Source organism: Triticum aestivum, chromosome 5D, assembly GCF_018294505.1.
Source record: "Triticum aestivum cultivar Chinese Spring chromosome 5D, IWGSC CS RefSeq v2.1, whole genome shotgun sequence".
Classification (NCBI taxonomy): Eukaryota; Viridiplantae; Streptophyta; class Magnoliopsida; order Poales; family Poaceae; genus Triticum; species Triticum aestivum.
In genome coordinates this window covers 537,975,050-537,990,931 of record NC_057808.1, presented here as the reverse complement: position 1 = coordinate 537,990,931, position 15,882 = coordinate 537,975,050, and the positions used below count along the sequence as shown (strand labels likewise).

Below are 15,882 nucleotides of genomic sequence, written 5' to 3'. Positions count from 1 at the left end.
AACGTCGACCAAGGCCAGGCCCACCTCTCACCTGGGTGGTCTCAACCTGCCCTGTCGCTCCGCCACAAAGATCCACTTGCGGGTACTCCTACGAGCCGACCCGGCTTTAGTCATCACATGTGTCATGTATATAGTATATAAGTATATACCCGTGATCACCGCCCAGGTGATCACGGCCCGATAGTATAGCACAGCAGACGGACAAGAATGTAGGGCCACTGATGGGAACTAGCATCCTATAGTAAGCATGTAGGATTGCAGGTAAAGGTAACAACAGTAGTAGCAAGGATAGGCTATGCATCAGGATAGGATATCGAAAAGGAGTAACATGCTACACTACTCTAATGCAAGCAGTATAGAGAAGAATAGGCGATATCTGGTGATCAAGGGGGGGCTTGCCTGGTTGCTCTGGCAAGTAGGAGGGGTCGTCGACTCCGTAGTCGAACTGGGCAGCAGCAGTGTCGGTCTCGTAGTCTACAGGAGAGAAGAGGGGGGGGAGAAACAGTAAATACAATGCAAACATAAGCATGACGATGCGTGACATGACAATGAGCGGTGCTAGGTGTGTCCTAACGCAACAGTAGGTGGTACCGACGAAAGGGGGGGAACATCCGGGAGGCATTCCCGATGTTTCGCGTTTTCGGACAGACAGACCGGAGGGGGAAAGTTGCTAGATCGATAGGTTAGGGAGGTGTGGCGGACGAACGGACTACGTATTCGGATTCGTCTCGTCGTTCTAAGCAACTTTCATATAGAAAACATTTTCATCCGAGTTACGGTTTAAAAGATATGAATTTTTGAAGATTATTTGAATTTCTGGAATTATTTGAATTTAGCAAAAATGAATTATGACGTCAGCATGAGGTAATGCTGATGTCAGCAGGTCAACAGAGCGGCTGACCAGGTCAAACTGACCAGTGGGCCCCACCTGTCATAGACAGTGGGCTAATTAGAAGATTAAATTAACTACTGGACCCCACCTGTCAGTGCCTAATTAGATTAATTAATTAGTTTTATTTATAAAAACATTTTTTTTGTTAATTATGCGGCAGAGCCCGCATGTCAGTGGCTGGGCCTGCCCAGTCAGCAGTTGACTGGGTCAACCCAGTCAACTGGGACCCACTGGGCCCACTGGCAGTGGCACTGGGGTGGCCCCAGGCCAGCCACGTCGGCGGCCGGCGCCGGAGCGACTCCGGCGACCAAAACAGCGGCGGCCCCTCGCCGGAGTTGGCCGGAATCGCGCTACAGGGCTCGGGGAGGAGCGGGGCTAGGCTCATTCGAAGGAGCTCGCAGCGCCGCATCCAGTGGTGGCCGTAGCTTCGCCGGACCTGGCCGGAATCGGCGCCGGCGAGCGGCGGAGGCGCGCACGGGTGCCCGACGGAAACGGGGCTACGGCGTGCTATCGAGCAAGCGGAGGGGCTGGGGAGCATCTACGCGTTGTGGGGAGTGCAACGGGCTTGAGCCCGTGACCAAAAGGTCACCGGAGCCTTGCCGGCGGCGAGCTCCGCGGCGCTGCGTTTGGGCGCGCGGGGGGAAGCAGCTAGGGGGCGCGCGAGAGCGAAAGGACAGGGGAGGAGGGGGAGAAGCTCACCGCGCGGCACACAGAGGCCCGTGGGTGGCTTAGTAGCAGCAGCAGTCGCCGGAGTCGAAGGAGACGGTGGCGACCCGAGGAAGAAGGCGACGGCGTTGGGGGCGATGTAGGGTGTCCCGGCTCGAGCAGGTGGTCGGGGAGGACGGGCTCGACGCGGCGGAGCTCGTGGACACGTCGGGGAGGAGAACGGGGCTCGGTGGCCGCGTGAACGACGGAGAACGGCGGCGACCGCGTCGGGCGTGGGGAAGCAGGGAGCGGCGTGGATCTGGGGGGGAAGGGAGAGGCGCAGAGGCCGAGAGGTGAACGGGGCGAGTGGGAGAGGGGCCCGAGGAGGCGGGGGGCGCTGGCGTCCTTATCCTCCCCCGTCGCCGGCGAGGGGGTGCGGCGGGGACCGGCCCCTGTTCCGACCCCGGTCGGGGGAACAGGGAAGGGGAGGGCGAGTGGGAGAGGTGGGCTAGGCCGGCTGGGCCGGGGGTCGGCCCAGTTGGGCCAGGGGTCCAGTGGGGGGGGCCTTCTCCTTCTCTTTTTTTCTTTGTTTGTTCTGTTTTGTTTTGCATTTTCTTTTATTTATTTTCTTTCACCTTTTAATCCATTTTAAAATACTTAGGCATTTTCTAAAAAGGAGTTTTCTCCACAATAATTACCAGTGTATTATTTGGCACCCACCGAACATTTTTGTTTAAATTTTTGAAAACTTTTATTTTCCACTTTAATTTTAATTGAAATTTGAATTAGGAGTTTGAAAAGAAATGTGATTCCAATGTGATCAAGCCCTGTTTAGCAACATGATTAGCTTAATCACAGAGAGTTACTGTAGCATGATTCTCGGGGTGTTACAGATGTAAACCTTGCCGTAAGTTTGGTAGGAAGGTACCAAAGTAATCCCGACATGGAACACTGGACAGCGGTCAAGAACATCCTAAAGTACCTGAAAAGGACTAAGGATATGTTTCTCGTTTATGGAGGTGACGAAGAGCTCGTCGTAAAGGGTTACGTCGATGCTAGCTTCGACACAGATCTGGATGACTCTAAGTCACAAACCGGATACGTTTATATTTTGAATGGTGGGGCAGTCAGCTGGTGCAGTTGCAAGCAAAGCGTCGTGGCGGGATCTACATGTGAAGCGGAGTACATGGCAGCCTCGGAAGCAGCACATGAAGCAATCTGGATGAAGGAGTTCATTGCCGACCTAGGAGTTATTCCCAATGCATCGGGGCCGATGACTCTTTTCTGTGACAACACTGGAGCTATTGCCCTTGCCAAGGAGCCCAGGTTTCACAAGAAGACCAGGCACATCAAGCGTCGCTTCAACTCCATTCGTGAAAATGTTCAAAATGGAGACATAGATATTTGTAAAGTGCATACGGATTTGAATGTCGCAGATCCGTTGACTAAACCTCTTCCACGAGCGAAACATGATCAACACCAGAACTCTATGGGTGTACGATTCATCAGAATGTAACTAGATTATTGACTCTAGTGCAAGTGGGAGACTGTTGGAAATATGCCCTAGAGGCAATAATAAAATGGTTATTATTATATTTCCTTGTTCATGATAATTGTCTATTGTTCATGCTTTAATTGTGTTATCCGGAAATCGTAATACATGTGTGAATACATAGACCATAACATGTCCCTAGTGAGCCTCTAGTTGACTAGCTCGTTGATCAATAGATGGTTACGGTTTCCTGACCATGCATATTGGATGTCATTGATAACGGGATCACATCATTAGGAGAATGATGTGATGGACAAGACCCAATCCTAAGCATAGCACTAGATCGTGTAGTTCGTTTGCTAAAGCTTTTCTAATGTCAAGTATCATTTTCTTAGACCATGAGATCGTGCAACTCCCGGATATCATAGGAATGCTTTGGGTGTACCAAACGTCACAACGTAACTGGGTGGCTATAAAGGTGCACTACAGGTATCTCCGAAAGTGTCTGTTGGGTTGGCTCGGATCGAGACTGGGATTTGTCACTCTGTATGACGGAGAGGTATCTCTGGGCCCACTCGGTATTGCATCATCATAATGAGCTCAATGTGACTAAGTAGTTAGTCACGGGATCATGCATTACGGAATGAGTAAAGTGACTTGCCGGTAACGAGATTGAACGAGGTATTCGGATACCGACGATCGAATCTCGGGCAAGTAAAGTACCGATTGATAAAGGGAATTGTATACGGGATTGCTTGAATCCTCGACATCGTGGTTCATCCGATGAGATCATCGTGGAACATGTGGGAGCCAACATGGGTATCCAGATCCCGCTGTTGGTTATTGGCTAGAGAGGTGTCTCGGTCATGTCTGCATGATTCCCGAACCCGTAGGGTCTACACACTTAAGGTTCGATGACGCTAGGGTTATAAGGAAGGTTTGTATGTGATTACCGAATGTTGTTCGGAGTCCCGGATGAGATCCCGGACGTCACGCGGAGTTCTGGAATGGTCTGGAGGTAAAGATTTATATATGGGAAGTCACCATACGGTCACCGGAAATATTCGGGGGTATACCGGTATTGTACCGGGACCACCGGAGGGGTTCCGGGGGTCCACCGGGAGGGTCCACCTGCCCCCGAGGGCCTTATGGGCTGTAGGTGGAAGGGAACCAGCCCTTAGTGGGCTGGGCGCCAACCCCCCTAGGGCCCATGCGCCTAGGGTTTGGGGGGAACCCTAAAGGGGGGGGGCCTTGCTTGGGGGGCAAGCTCCCTCCCCCCTTGGCCGCCGCCCCCCTCTAGATCTCATCTAGAGGGGTCGGCCCCCTTCCCCCTCCTCTCTATAAATAGAGGGGTGATGGGAGGGCTGCAGCACCACATCCAAGGCGCAGCCCCTCCCCTCTCCAACACCTCTCCTCCTCCGCGTGTGCTTGGCGAAGCCCTGCCGGAGAACTGTCACTCCACCACCACCACGCCGTCGTGCTGCTGTTGGAGCCTTCTTCCTCAACCTCTCCCTCCTCCTTACTGGATCAAGGCGTGGGAGACGTCACCGCTCCGTACGTGTGTTGAACGCGGAGGTGCCGTCCGTTCGGCGCTTGGATCATCGGTGATTTGGATCACGACGAGTACGACTCCATCAACCCCGTTCTCTTGAACGCTTCCGCTCGCGATCTACAAGGGTATGTAGATGCACTCCTCCCCTCTCGTTGCTCGTAAACTCCATAGATTGATCTGGGTGATGCGTAGAAAATTTTAATTTCTGCCACGATCCCCTATATTTATATGTACGCATATTATATATAGGACAATAGGAGAGAAATAAAATTATGAAGTGTCGGTTTTAAGGAATATGAAATAGCACAAGGCACCAATACCTTTAGAACACAGTTTAAGCTATTTAAAAGACTCACTTTTTAGAGAATCTACTACATTTGCTCTTAGACCGTTCATAAAATCTAGCACCAATAACTATCATCTCAGGGTTGCTATTTCTGCTTTTGATAGCTCATGTCGGTGGTTGTCCCCGGTGGAAAAACCACACCCAACTTCACGTTTTGCCTTCGATGAATTTTGCCTATGTCACTATTCAACATCTGCAAGGAAGACATATGATTCCAAAGAAACTCAATCGAGTGTAAAGCCTCACTTTGCCAAGAACAGCATCATTTCGGCGATGTCGCATGCACGCTACGACATGAGCGCCAAATTTGTGTGCATGTCTTCATTCATCTTATCAAGCACAATAAGAACCTAGTCTTTCCTAAAGTAATTTAACTCGTTATCCAGTGGGATGCCCCAAACATCTTGCAAGCCATGTCGCAAATCACCAACAAACGTACACCACATTACGACATGAAAGACGTGTTTTAGTTCGCTACCGCAAACATTGCAAATTGGTGATAGATTTGGTATCCACTTGCATCGATTAGTGTGTATCAGAATGGATACATAGGCTAGCTTCCAGGCAAAATCATGAACCTTCGGAGGCACTAGGGCCTTCCAAATAATTTCGATTGTGTTGGAGTTTGCTTGTACTTAGCGTAGCATCAAGTGCCAAACGGTAGATGCTCCGGACAAAAAAAATGTCAATCTTAGGATAGTAGGTAGTGAAGTCATCATCTTCATAATTTGGGCAACCTGATTTTCATGACTTCTTCTGCATCATGCATCAAAAGAATCCACCAAACCACCACCTCCTTCAAATAGTGTTCTTGATTAGTGACGTCTGCCACCCAACAAACACGTGAGTTTGAATGATTACTCGCAATATTAACCAACGTGTGGTAGGATGGTTAGGTAGGCAGTGGTATCCCCAGCCAACTAGGGTTCAAATCCTGATGCTCGCATTTATCCTGGATTTATTTCAGTTCCGGCGATGCGTGTCCAGTGGGAGGAGACGTTCTCGTCGACTACGAGGCGCCTACGGCGACTTCGTAAAATCTCAGCTCAGTCTCTCGGAGGTGCTCATAGGGGTAGGGTGTGTGTGCGCGCATATGTATGAGCGCTTACGTCAGTACAGTGTTAAAAAAAGATCCAACTAGTCCTCATTTTTTAACATTTACATGCCATGCATAATGCCACGTCATCCTAACGATGTAGTTCGAACAAAAGCATTATCTTTAAACCTCCCTCAATATATACTTAGTTTTCAATGATATTGCAGATAATATGCCCATGGCGAGCAGGGATTTTTCAAAAGGTCTCTACATCTACATCCCCTAGCCTTTTCTCTTTCATCACCCCCGCCGAAGAGGAGAATTCAAAAACACTCATCCTATAAGTAAAGGAGGATGCAATACATGTGATATATTCCACGAGAGCCAGTTATGTGTTTATGGTAGACAACAAACACCACACATGAAGAAACGAATGATGGCCACAAAGATGACATGCACACATACACAAAAGATAAGCATGACATGCAACAAGAGATGTAAGTCACCACATTAAAAAATAGAGTTTACAAGACATAGAAGAATCACAAGAACAAGTCTGGTAACTCTTGACACCTTGGGACGATCCTATAGTTTAGTGAATCATTATCTTCCATCAGGACCAAGACACCAACAATAGAGAAGAAGACACTATTATGGTGGCTGAGCGCCTTATTTGAGATCTTTGGTGTGAGTGTGTGACCCTGACTAAGGAGGTGATGAAGCAACAACCTTCTCGCCCTCGGCCTTGTCTGCAGGGGCACCGGTCATGCGAACATCGCTAGCAACTTCCTCGGCAATAGTCCGAGCAGCTTCTACAAGCGTATTCGTAAGCGTAGACTTGCCTGCAAATATGTAAACAAAATGTAAGAACGGCGCTAAATTTTGTTATTCAACAAAATGAAAGCGTCAGGTTTGAACAAATGAACACAATTTATATGAAGAGACGATTGAAAATTTAGTAGGGCACAACAGTGAAGTACATTGAAACAAAATAAGTTGACTACTCATATCAAATAGCAGAGCTTACAAATTGTAATAAAAACATGATCGTGAGTACACTCCAAATTTGGTAGATCTGAGCCCTTGGCACATATGTAGTAGTCACATTTTACCTTATTAAACCATAAATCAATCATATAAGAAAACAAAATACGATGGATTGATACTTTCATGGATGGAATTAATTACTTCATAATAACAAATTTAAAAATATACCCACGTTTTAGATTAAGGCGATATAATTAAGAACAGGCTATAAAGACATCAATTTTAAACTTATAGTCCGAGACCACTGCCCACTGTTCAGCACATACCATGGTCCGCATGAGCAGTAACAGACATGTTGCGGATGTTGTCCCTCTTGTCCATAATTGCGCGGAGCTCCTCTGCTGTAAACTTCACCATCTTGACTATCACGGTGGTAAGATAAGTTCCTACTCAAAGAACAGCAGAGCGTGAGCATCCAACTTCACTAATACGAATAATTACACAGGGAAGCAACATGCGACAATTCTTTTTTCAAGTAACGTGGGAATGACAAAACAGTGTAGAGGGTTGCTTCGTGTGGCAGAATCATATTAGCATGCACAAGTGCTGACAGTATTATCGTGTAACTACCACGGTAAAAAACAGTTCGATGCACAAGACGTTCTGAAAGAGATGCAACATGCAACCAGCCATAATAAACTGAAACAAAAACTAAATAATTTAAACGAGATGATCAGATCAGAAAACCATTCATGCAGAAAGCCTGTAGTGAAGTTACATGGAATAGTAACACACACTAATATGCATATGTACCTTTTGAAACATAAAATTTGATTGCATTAGAGCATCTCCAACAGGCGCGCTAAACAAGGGCCGCGCCGCAAATTTACCCGTTTTAGCGCGCGCGCAATCGCTAGTGCATCGCCAGCAGGCGCACAATAACCGCGCGCGCCGCATATAGAGTTGGGCGCGCGGTCCGAATCGCTATCGCGCGCTGCGTATTTGGGGCGCCCGCTTCCGCGTGCGGCACACACGAGCGCTCGGGCCGCACTCTCTCCCCCGCGCCACCTTCGCCCCGCCGGCGCCGGCGCCGGCGAGCTGACCCCGATGGACCCACGCGCCGGCACTCCCCTCACCCCATCCTACAGCCGCGAACCCTCCAGCGCCGCCGCCGCCGCCGCAAACCCTAGCGCTGGGAGCGTTGGCCACGCCTCCGCCGGAGCTCCTCCGAGCATCGGCCTCGCGCGCGGCCTCTGAAGATGCCGTTGAAGATCTTGGCAACACCTTCCGAGCTTCACGTGATGAGGATACGACGCGCAACAATGAAGAGGAGGAGGAAGAATCGTCTTCGGAAGAGTCAGATAAATCAGAGGAAGAGCATGAAGACAAAGACGAGGACAAGGCTTGATTCTTGTGTCTTTCGTTTGTGTCATCATAAACTTGGTTTGCATGTTAAACTTGGTTTAATTATGTTGTGGGCATGAATTTAAACTTGTGGGCATGAATTTTTGGGCACGAACTTGGTTGGAATGATGTTTGGGATTCAATATATGCCATGTGTTTTGTGTTGAAGTGTGAAATTTGTGCCCAAAATGAGAATAAACATGTGCGCCGGCTGCTCGCGTGCGCTGCATTTTAGCGCTACTGCTGGAGCAAGTGCTGCACCACGCGCCAAACCTGGCGTTGCGCGCGCCGCAAATCAGATTTTAGCGCGCCGCGTGTTGGGCGCCTGTTGGAGATGCTCTTAAACATCCGATGAGAAGATAAGGAACAGAGAGCAGAACCGAGCAGCAGGTGAAGGCATGCAAGCGAGCAAGCACTATATATTCCTACGGCATGAACATTCTGGCGGGACCAGTGAATGAGCAGTCTACCAATATATGCAGACAAAAGTAAACAACACCACACACCAGAACAACAGATCCACGTTAGACAAGAGTAGACATAGATCCAGGCATGTCTAGTACCAGTCGAACATCTACGACAACTTAGCGACCGATGCACGAGGGTGGACGACGAGCGCCTATATATCTACGTAGCAGGAGGTCGAACAATGGCAGCTACTATGTTCAGAATGATATGCCAACGAAGAAGAAGCAGTCAAACGAGGGCTGGATCACCTTGGGGAATCGCTCTCCCGATCCGGGAGATGAGGAAATGAGGACGAGGCGGCGGCGGCGGCGGCGAAGGTCTGCTTTATAGGACGGGTGCTATCAGGCACGCTTGGACTAGGGCCGTGAAGGAGGCCGGCCAGATGGAATGACGGCCCGGCCCAAAGGGTTTTGTGAAAACTTATTATCTAGTGGTACCGTGTTTCCCCTTTAAAAAAAACAAATAGTGCTAGCGTGTTTGTTTCCTAAAAAAACACTGGTGTGGTGCTTTCATTTTGGCTTGTGCCACGGTGCGATGGGTGCGTACACGCGACGCATTCCACGCCGTGCACTTTAGCCGGGTCAATATTATCACAAGCTTGTGCGCACACGGACGAACGACTGATCAATTTTTTCTGAGGAAAAGGCCTTCATGGCTAGCTTTATTAATTTAAACAACGCTTACATCGTCCGCGAAAAGTGCAGAAATAAAATCGGGAGGTGCGCCTAACCACAAGTTTGATGGATCAACACGCCCATTCTGAGCTAGCGCGTGAGCTACCATATTAGATTCACAGTTACAATGCTCTAATAAAGCCTTTCCGAAGTCGTGAAGAAGAGTTCGGCAGACGTCAAGAATAGGAGCAGCGATCATTGAATGGTCAGTATTCTGTTGGATTGCGTCCACAATGACTAAATTGTCCATCTGTACCAATATAGAATTGGCACGAATAGAAATGGCTAACTTGAGTCCCTCCACAAGTGCGGCTGCTTCCGCTGACACCACAGACATACCGCTGCTATCCCTTATAATTGCCCCGCAAACACCTGCATTCTCCTCTTCTGAGAACGCAGCATCAACATTAAGAATAAGTTGGCCCAGCATCGGTTTTATCCATAGGTTCTGACGAGGGGTTGCTGCAGGTTTGCTCGCTGCTCTCACAAAATTCAGACAAAGTGCACGGATAGACTGGCTTGATCGAACAGGAGACTGAACCTCTTCCTCTCACACAATTTGCCTTCTTCGCCACCATAGATACCAGCTCGCCACAGCGATCAACTCAGTTAGATCAACCGAGTCCATATATTGTGTTTGATGCGCTGGGTCGCAGAGAAATATCTCCAGTATCTCCGCCCCCGATCTGCCTAGTGTAGCCACCTGCTCTATTATTTCATGTACGCCTAGGCTCCTCCAAATTTCCTGAGCCTGGGTACACTTGAACGCCATATGTGCAACGTCTTCTGCTTCTTTCAAGCAGAGTGGACATTGTCCTGATTGAGCTATATGCCTGTTTGCTAACACGCAGCAGCAAGGAATTGCATTATGTAAGCATCTCCATAAGAATATTTTTATCTTACTTGGTACCTTTAAGCTCCAAAGTTTCTTCCATGCTGGGTGAGCCAAGGAGCCACTTATTCCAGAGGGACTTGAGTTACTTGATACGTAGGTGTCCTCCCATTGCCTGTAGTAGGCAGACCGGACAGAAAAAATGCCCGACTTTGTGAGGTGCCAAGAAACAAAATCTTCCGTATCATGATGAAAGATCGGAATTTGCAAAATCCTCTCCGCATCAATATGCCAAAAGTTGTCCCGTATTAGTGCTTCATCCCATTCTCCAGTGACAGGATTTATAAGTTCATTCACCGTCGTCAGAACACAGTTGCCCCGGACTGTTATAATCTTCCTGGATGTACTATTTGGTATCCAGCAGTCTTCCCAGATGTTTATCTTCATCCCATTGCCTACCCTCCATATGCAGCCTTTCTTGAAAGTTTGTACCCCTGCCCAAATACTCTGCCAAACATAGGACGAACGACTGATCATAGTGTTGAACCGGTCGCGCTTTAAGCTCAAGCACCGGGCGTTCGGACATTGGACTTTTAGGGCCTGTTTGGGTTATCACTTTTCTTTTAGATACACCTCTAAAAACAATATGTGTCTCTACCCACCTATTTTGTTTCTGTCCGAAAACACTCATGTCCGGTAAGATACACTTGTAAATTTAATACCTCTGTATTAAAATACACCGATGCCAAGCGCCACATTATGGTTTCTTTCTGAGTAAAGTTTGGAATAAGACCTTGAACTCGTAGAGACGGTCAGAATCAAACCTTAAACTTGATCCTAGTCAAGTCCAACCCTAAACTGACCCTAGATTGTTTGTCCCACTGGAAAAGTCCACCCTGAATGCTTCTCTCACTGGCCACATGGTCCTACTTGTCGTATTCATTTTCTCCCTCAATCTATCTCCTTTCTCCTTGCCGACGAGTCGTTCGTCCACACAAGGCATGACATGATGCAGACCCCCTTGTGGCGCATGTTCACAACCGAGACGAGTCGGCTACGAAGGGTGAACAATGTTATCACTGTCACTGTTATCGTCATCATTGGCATCAGAAACACACCGGCGAAGAGCGTCCAATGAAAGACGTCGCCAGTGCGGCAACAACATGCTGGGTTTAGGAACCCAATGACCGACGGTTACTGTGCGAGGTAGAACTTGTGCAATGTATGGGGATCAGACGATCAGTGTCAAGGTCGTGAAAGATGGAGCTCCTACACTGAGCGCAACAAGGAGGCATTGTCGAGTGTCGAGTCGCTAGAGCACGAAGGATAGCATATCCACGGGAGGTCCTCGATAACTGTCTATGCCACGCCCCGTCTCCACACCCCGGAGAATCTTCTCGATGAATACTCAGCTCCATGGACAAGACAAATTCACACGTGCACAATTCTTTCCCGTGCACACATTGCAGCCACATACAACACATCACCAGTCACGGTACGGAGTTGCCGAAGCACAATAGATCTTATCCTTAAAAATGATTTTCACTGAAATTGGGGATTGTATGCTGGTGCACACCATGCATTTGACCAAACGCTTTAAGATCCTCGTCGCAACCTTCACTTGTGGCCACATTGCGAGTCGGCGACCACCTTTGGTGGCGACGAGGGAGAGGGGAAGGTGGAGGGAAGGCCGGTGACGGGCTAGGGTTACATCTCCCGAGTCACCCTTGCAGAGCGATGCGGGGGCGATCGAGTGTGTTCACCCTTACCTTTGGACTGCTCGCTTTCCATGATGCTCCTGGCTCCATCTCTTATTTGATTGTCAGTGATGTCAACTGTCAATGAATGCATGAATAAAATGGGTGTTGAATGTCAGAAGCAAAACTGGAGCCAGAAGTGTAACAACACACGGACATTGATCGTGAATATAACACCATTTCTGACACCCGGGGCCCCGCCTGCCTATGGGCCCCACCCGCCGCGCGGCAGCACCCGCAGCCGGTACATGCAAGCGATACCTACGAGGAGGAGGCGTCCACGTACCATTCTTCGTCCGGGTGCCCGGAGACACGTCGCTTTTGCCACGCGGCGCCCTCCCATTCGCCCAGCCCCTCCCCGCCCCCGTGCGCCATTGGCGGGTCACACGGCCCATGCGTGCGCCGCGCGCACGGCCACCACGCGGGCCCGCGCTGTCAGTGAGACGGCGTCCTCCTGCGGCGACGCCACTCCGCTCCTTTATCAAGGCGCGTCTCGCGCTCGCTATCCATCAGGAGGTTTTAGGTTGCCAAGATTTGGAGTTAGGTGGGCAGGATCGGAAGGATCTAGAAGCTTCGGTTGGTGTGTTGGGCGCTCCCTTGCCGTCCCCGGTGACGATGGCGGTCCTCGCGAGGTCGGCCGCCGCGGTGGCCGCGCTCGCGCTGCTCGCGTCGGCCGTCGCCGGCGAGGTCTTCTTCCAGGAGAAGTTCGACGGTGAGCCGCCCCTCCGGATCCAAATTCCACCCCCCCCCCCCCGCCCCTCTCTCGTAGCGCGCGTGTTCTAGATCCAGTCGATCAAAACGTCTCAGTTGTTCGTTGATCCAGTCCTACTTGTAAGTCGTTTCGTGCCTGAATTCTCGCCGTGATTTGTGCCTCACAAAATACAGACGGATGGGAGGATCGGTGGGTCAAGTCGGAGTGGAAGAAGGAGGACAACACGGCCGGCGAGTGGAACCACACCTCCGGCAAATGGAACGGAGACGCCGACGACAAAGGTAATTTTTGTCGCCGGATTTCCTTTTGTTCTGTTCTCTTCTGATCGGCGGCGAATGGGGAACTGAATCGCTCTGTTTCCGCAGGCATCCAGACGTCGGAGGACTACAGGTTCTACGCCATCTCGGCGCAGTACCCGGAGTTCAGCAACAAGGACAAGACCCTGGTGCTGCAGTTCTCGGTCAAGCACGAGCAGGACCTTGACTGTGGCGGCGGCTACGTCAAGCTCCTCCCCGCCGACGTCGACCAGAAGAAGTTCGGCGGCGAGACCCCATACAGGTGCCGATCATCTCCTCTAAATCGTTCAATCCGTCTCCGATCTGTTTTAGTGGCTGGTTGATCATTCATGCCCTGGTTCGATTCGAATCGCAGCATCATGTTTGGGCCGGACATCTGCGGGTACGCCACCAAGAAGGTGCACGCGATCCTCACCAAGAACGGCAAGAACCACCTGATCAAGAAGGAGGTGCCCTGCGAGACGGACCAGCTCACGCACGTCTACACCTTGATCCTCCGGCCCGACGCCACGTACAGCATCCTCATCGACAACGTCGAGAAGCAGTCCGGCAGCGTCTATGATGACTGGGACATCCTTCCTGCCAAGAAGAAGAGGGATCCTAATGCCAAGAAGGTGAGGTTCAGAGATAAAACTGTCTACTAGCCATGGTTAAGGTGTTTTCGTCACAGAGGTGATAAATAAAGCCATTAATATAACATTGCGTGCTGATGGTTGCAGCCAGAGGACTGGGAGGACGAGGAGTTCCTTCCTGACCCCGAGGACAAGAAGCCAGAGGTAGCTTTCCCTTTGTTGCTGCACAATTTGTATGATATGATGATAATGTTGTAGCATGAGTATTGATTTCTGGCCAATGCCATAATACTGAGCTAAGCCGAAGTGTTCATCATATTAATCTCCGAATGCAAAGTTTCCATTACAATCCTAACAGCACAACATGAGTTTCCACATTCTTGTGTTATAAACTGTTGTTTGTCTTTGGTGCTTTGCCTCTAGTGGTTTCCTGTTTGACTCAGATTGTTTGCAGGGGTATGATGACATTCCCAAGGAAATCACTGAACCTGATGCAACGAAGGTGCACATTTCCCCGTTCATAAAACAATTTTACTTTGTGTTCTGTTGCCTCTTGTATGCAATTTCTCACATTGGTCGATATTACATATATGGCAGCCTGAGGACTGGGATGATGAGGAAGATGGTGAATGGACAGCTCCAACCATCCCAAACCCGGAGTACAAGGGACCATGGATCCAAAAGGTATAACTATGACAGCATGACTAGTTACTTAATTGTTCAGATAGGTGGCAACGTGCATAGCAACTTCTGACACGAGACTTTTTTGTATTCAGAAAATCAAGAACCCTAACTTCAAGGGCAAATGGAAGGCACCTTTGATTGACAATCCAGGTAAGCTGAGCTTGCCCACTGTTGTACATTCAGATTAACTGCTGTACATTTATCTTTTCTGCTCAACTAATTCAGTGAAACATCAAAGCTCATATGATCTTCTTTTCCTTTGTTCGTGCAGAGTTCAAGGATGATCCTTACATCTACGCTTTTGACAGCCTGAAGCACATTGGCATTGAGCTGTGGCAGGTTAGTGCTTCACAAGTTCTGTGAAACATGGTTAGCATAGCACATTGTGAAGCTTTTGTTGGGACCACTGATATTGATTTCTCCTTCGACCGGCACTAGGTTAAATCAGGAACTCTGTTCGACAACATCCTGATCACTGATGACCCCGAGTACGCCAAGAAGTTCGCGGAGGAGACCTGGGGCAAGCACAAGGATGTATGCCGTCTTATCACGAGCAGTTTAAGTTTTGTTTCATTTTCAGTTTTGCTTCGTTTTAGATATTTGATGTAGAGAGCTAAGTCAATGGCTCTCTGCCTTGCAGGCTGAGAAGGCTGCCTTTGATGAGGCCGAGAAGAAGAGGCTTGAGGAGGTATATATGCAAACATCTTCTGTTTGTTATACTGCCTTCTACGCTAAATCCAGTACTAACTACTCTGTTTTCTCCTTGTCAGGAATCTGCAAACGCTAAGACCGAAGACAATGACGATGCAGCTGATGTAAGCTGCAAATGAATTTAATTTTATCCTCAACGTTTCTAACTGCTTATATGATGTGTCTCATTTTAACACAAAACTACTTTCTCTTACCTGTGGCAGGAGGATGAGGGCAAAGCTGCCGGTGCCAGTGATGAGGAGAACAAGGATGCCTCCGGCGATGAGAAGGTGGAGGAAATTAGCAAGGATGCTTCTTCTTCTTCTGACAAGAAGGACGAGCTTTAGAGTGTGGCAGGCAGGCTCTATATCTAAACTTTTTCCTCTTGAGGCAGTAGAACTTCCCATCCAGCAATTAGAAGAACATTTTCTCTGAAAGTTGAGAGAAGAAGTAATGCAATCTCGGCTCTTGTAATTTGTTATGTGTTTTTTGTCGGTCATAGGAAATATAGCGTAGTCATGAATCTATCTCGGTGCCTCATCGCGTTTTTTTTGGAGCATCCTGTTGGAGGTCAACCTTCTAATTAAGTACAGAAGATATAATTTACCTGTCAAAAAAAGCAGAAGAAATAATTCAGCTAAAAAATAGAAGACGAACTGTCCACTTAATAAAGTTAACTTATTGAGAGAAACAGGACCCACAAAAAAAGCCAAAGTGCTTGCAGCACAATAGGTTCATCCTACTCATCAACGGCCTGATTTTGATGGAAGGAAGAGTCTCAAACAAGCCCTAAATATTTTTTGCCTAGTTTAAGAAAAATTTGAAATGTTGTTTTTTCAAGAG

At 48.8% G+C, this 15,882-nt stretch overlaps 2 protein-coding genes across 2 annotated transcripts; one reads left to right on the top strand and one right to left on the bottom strand.

The window, feature by feature from the left end:
* Positions 1-6,457: 6,457 nt before the first annotated feature.
* On the bottom strand, positions 6,458-9,192 carry LOC123126063 (elongation factor 2). The gene is made up of 3 exons (XM_044546471.1): positions 9,071-9,192; positions 7,277-7,396; positions 6,458-6,805 (listed from the first exon to the last, which is right to left on the bottom strand). The coding sequence occupies exons 2-3, from the start codon at positions 7,365-7,367 to the stop codon at positions 6,669-6,671; spliced, it is 228 nt and encodes a 75-aa protein (XP_044402406.1). The 5' UTR covers positions 7,368-7,396; positions 9,071-9,192; the 3' UTR covers positions 6,458-6,668.
* A 3,387-nt stretch (positions 9,193-12,579) lies between these two features.
* Positions 12,580-15,564, top strand: LOC123123605 (calreticulin). The gene is made up of 13 exons (XM_044544142.1): positions 12,580-12,797; positions 12,971-13,078; positions 13,163-13,355; positions 13,449-13,707; positions 13,813-13,869; positions 14,120-14,167; positions 14,263-14,349; positions 14,442-14,499; positions 14,621-14,688; positions 14,788-14,883; positions 14,990-15,037; positions 15,120-15,164; positions 15,264-15,564. The coding sequence occupies exons 1-13, from the start codon at positions 12,701-12,703 to the stop codon at positions 15,384-15,386; spliced, it is 1,287 nt and encodes a 428-aa protein (XP_044400077.1). The 5' UTR covers positions 12,580-12,700; the 3' UTR covers positions 15,387-15,564.
* The last annotated feature ends 318 nt before the right edge of the window (positions 15,565-15,882 follow it).

Excerpts from the sequence above, each read along its gene's own strand:
- LOC123126063 (XM_044546471.1), bottom strand. The coding sequence starts at position 7,367 with ATGGTGAAGTTTACAGCAGAGGAGCTCCGCGCAATTATGGACAAGAGG. Across the intron at positions 6,806-7,276 it reads TACTGCTCATGCGGACCATG|GCAAGTCTACGCTTACGAAT; the intron begins GTATGTGCTGAA and ends ACATATTTGCAG.
- LOC123123605 (XM_044544142.1), top strand. The coding sequence starts at position 12,701 with ATGGCGGTCCTCGCGAGGTCGGCCGCCGCGGTGGCCGCGCTCGCGCTG. Across the intron at positions 13,079-13,162 it reads CGGAGACGCCGACGACAAAG|GCATCCAGACGTCGGAGGAC; the intron begins GTAATTTTTGTC and ends CTGTTTCCGCAG. Across the intron at positions 13,708-13,812 it reads GGGATCCTAATGCCAAGAAG|CCAGAGGACTGGGAGGACGA; the intron begins GTGAGGTTCAGA and ends TGATGGTTGCAG.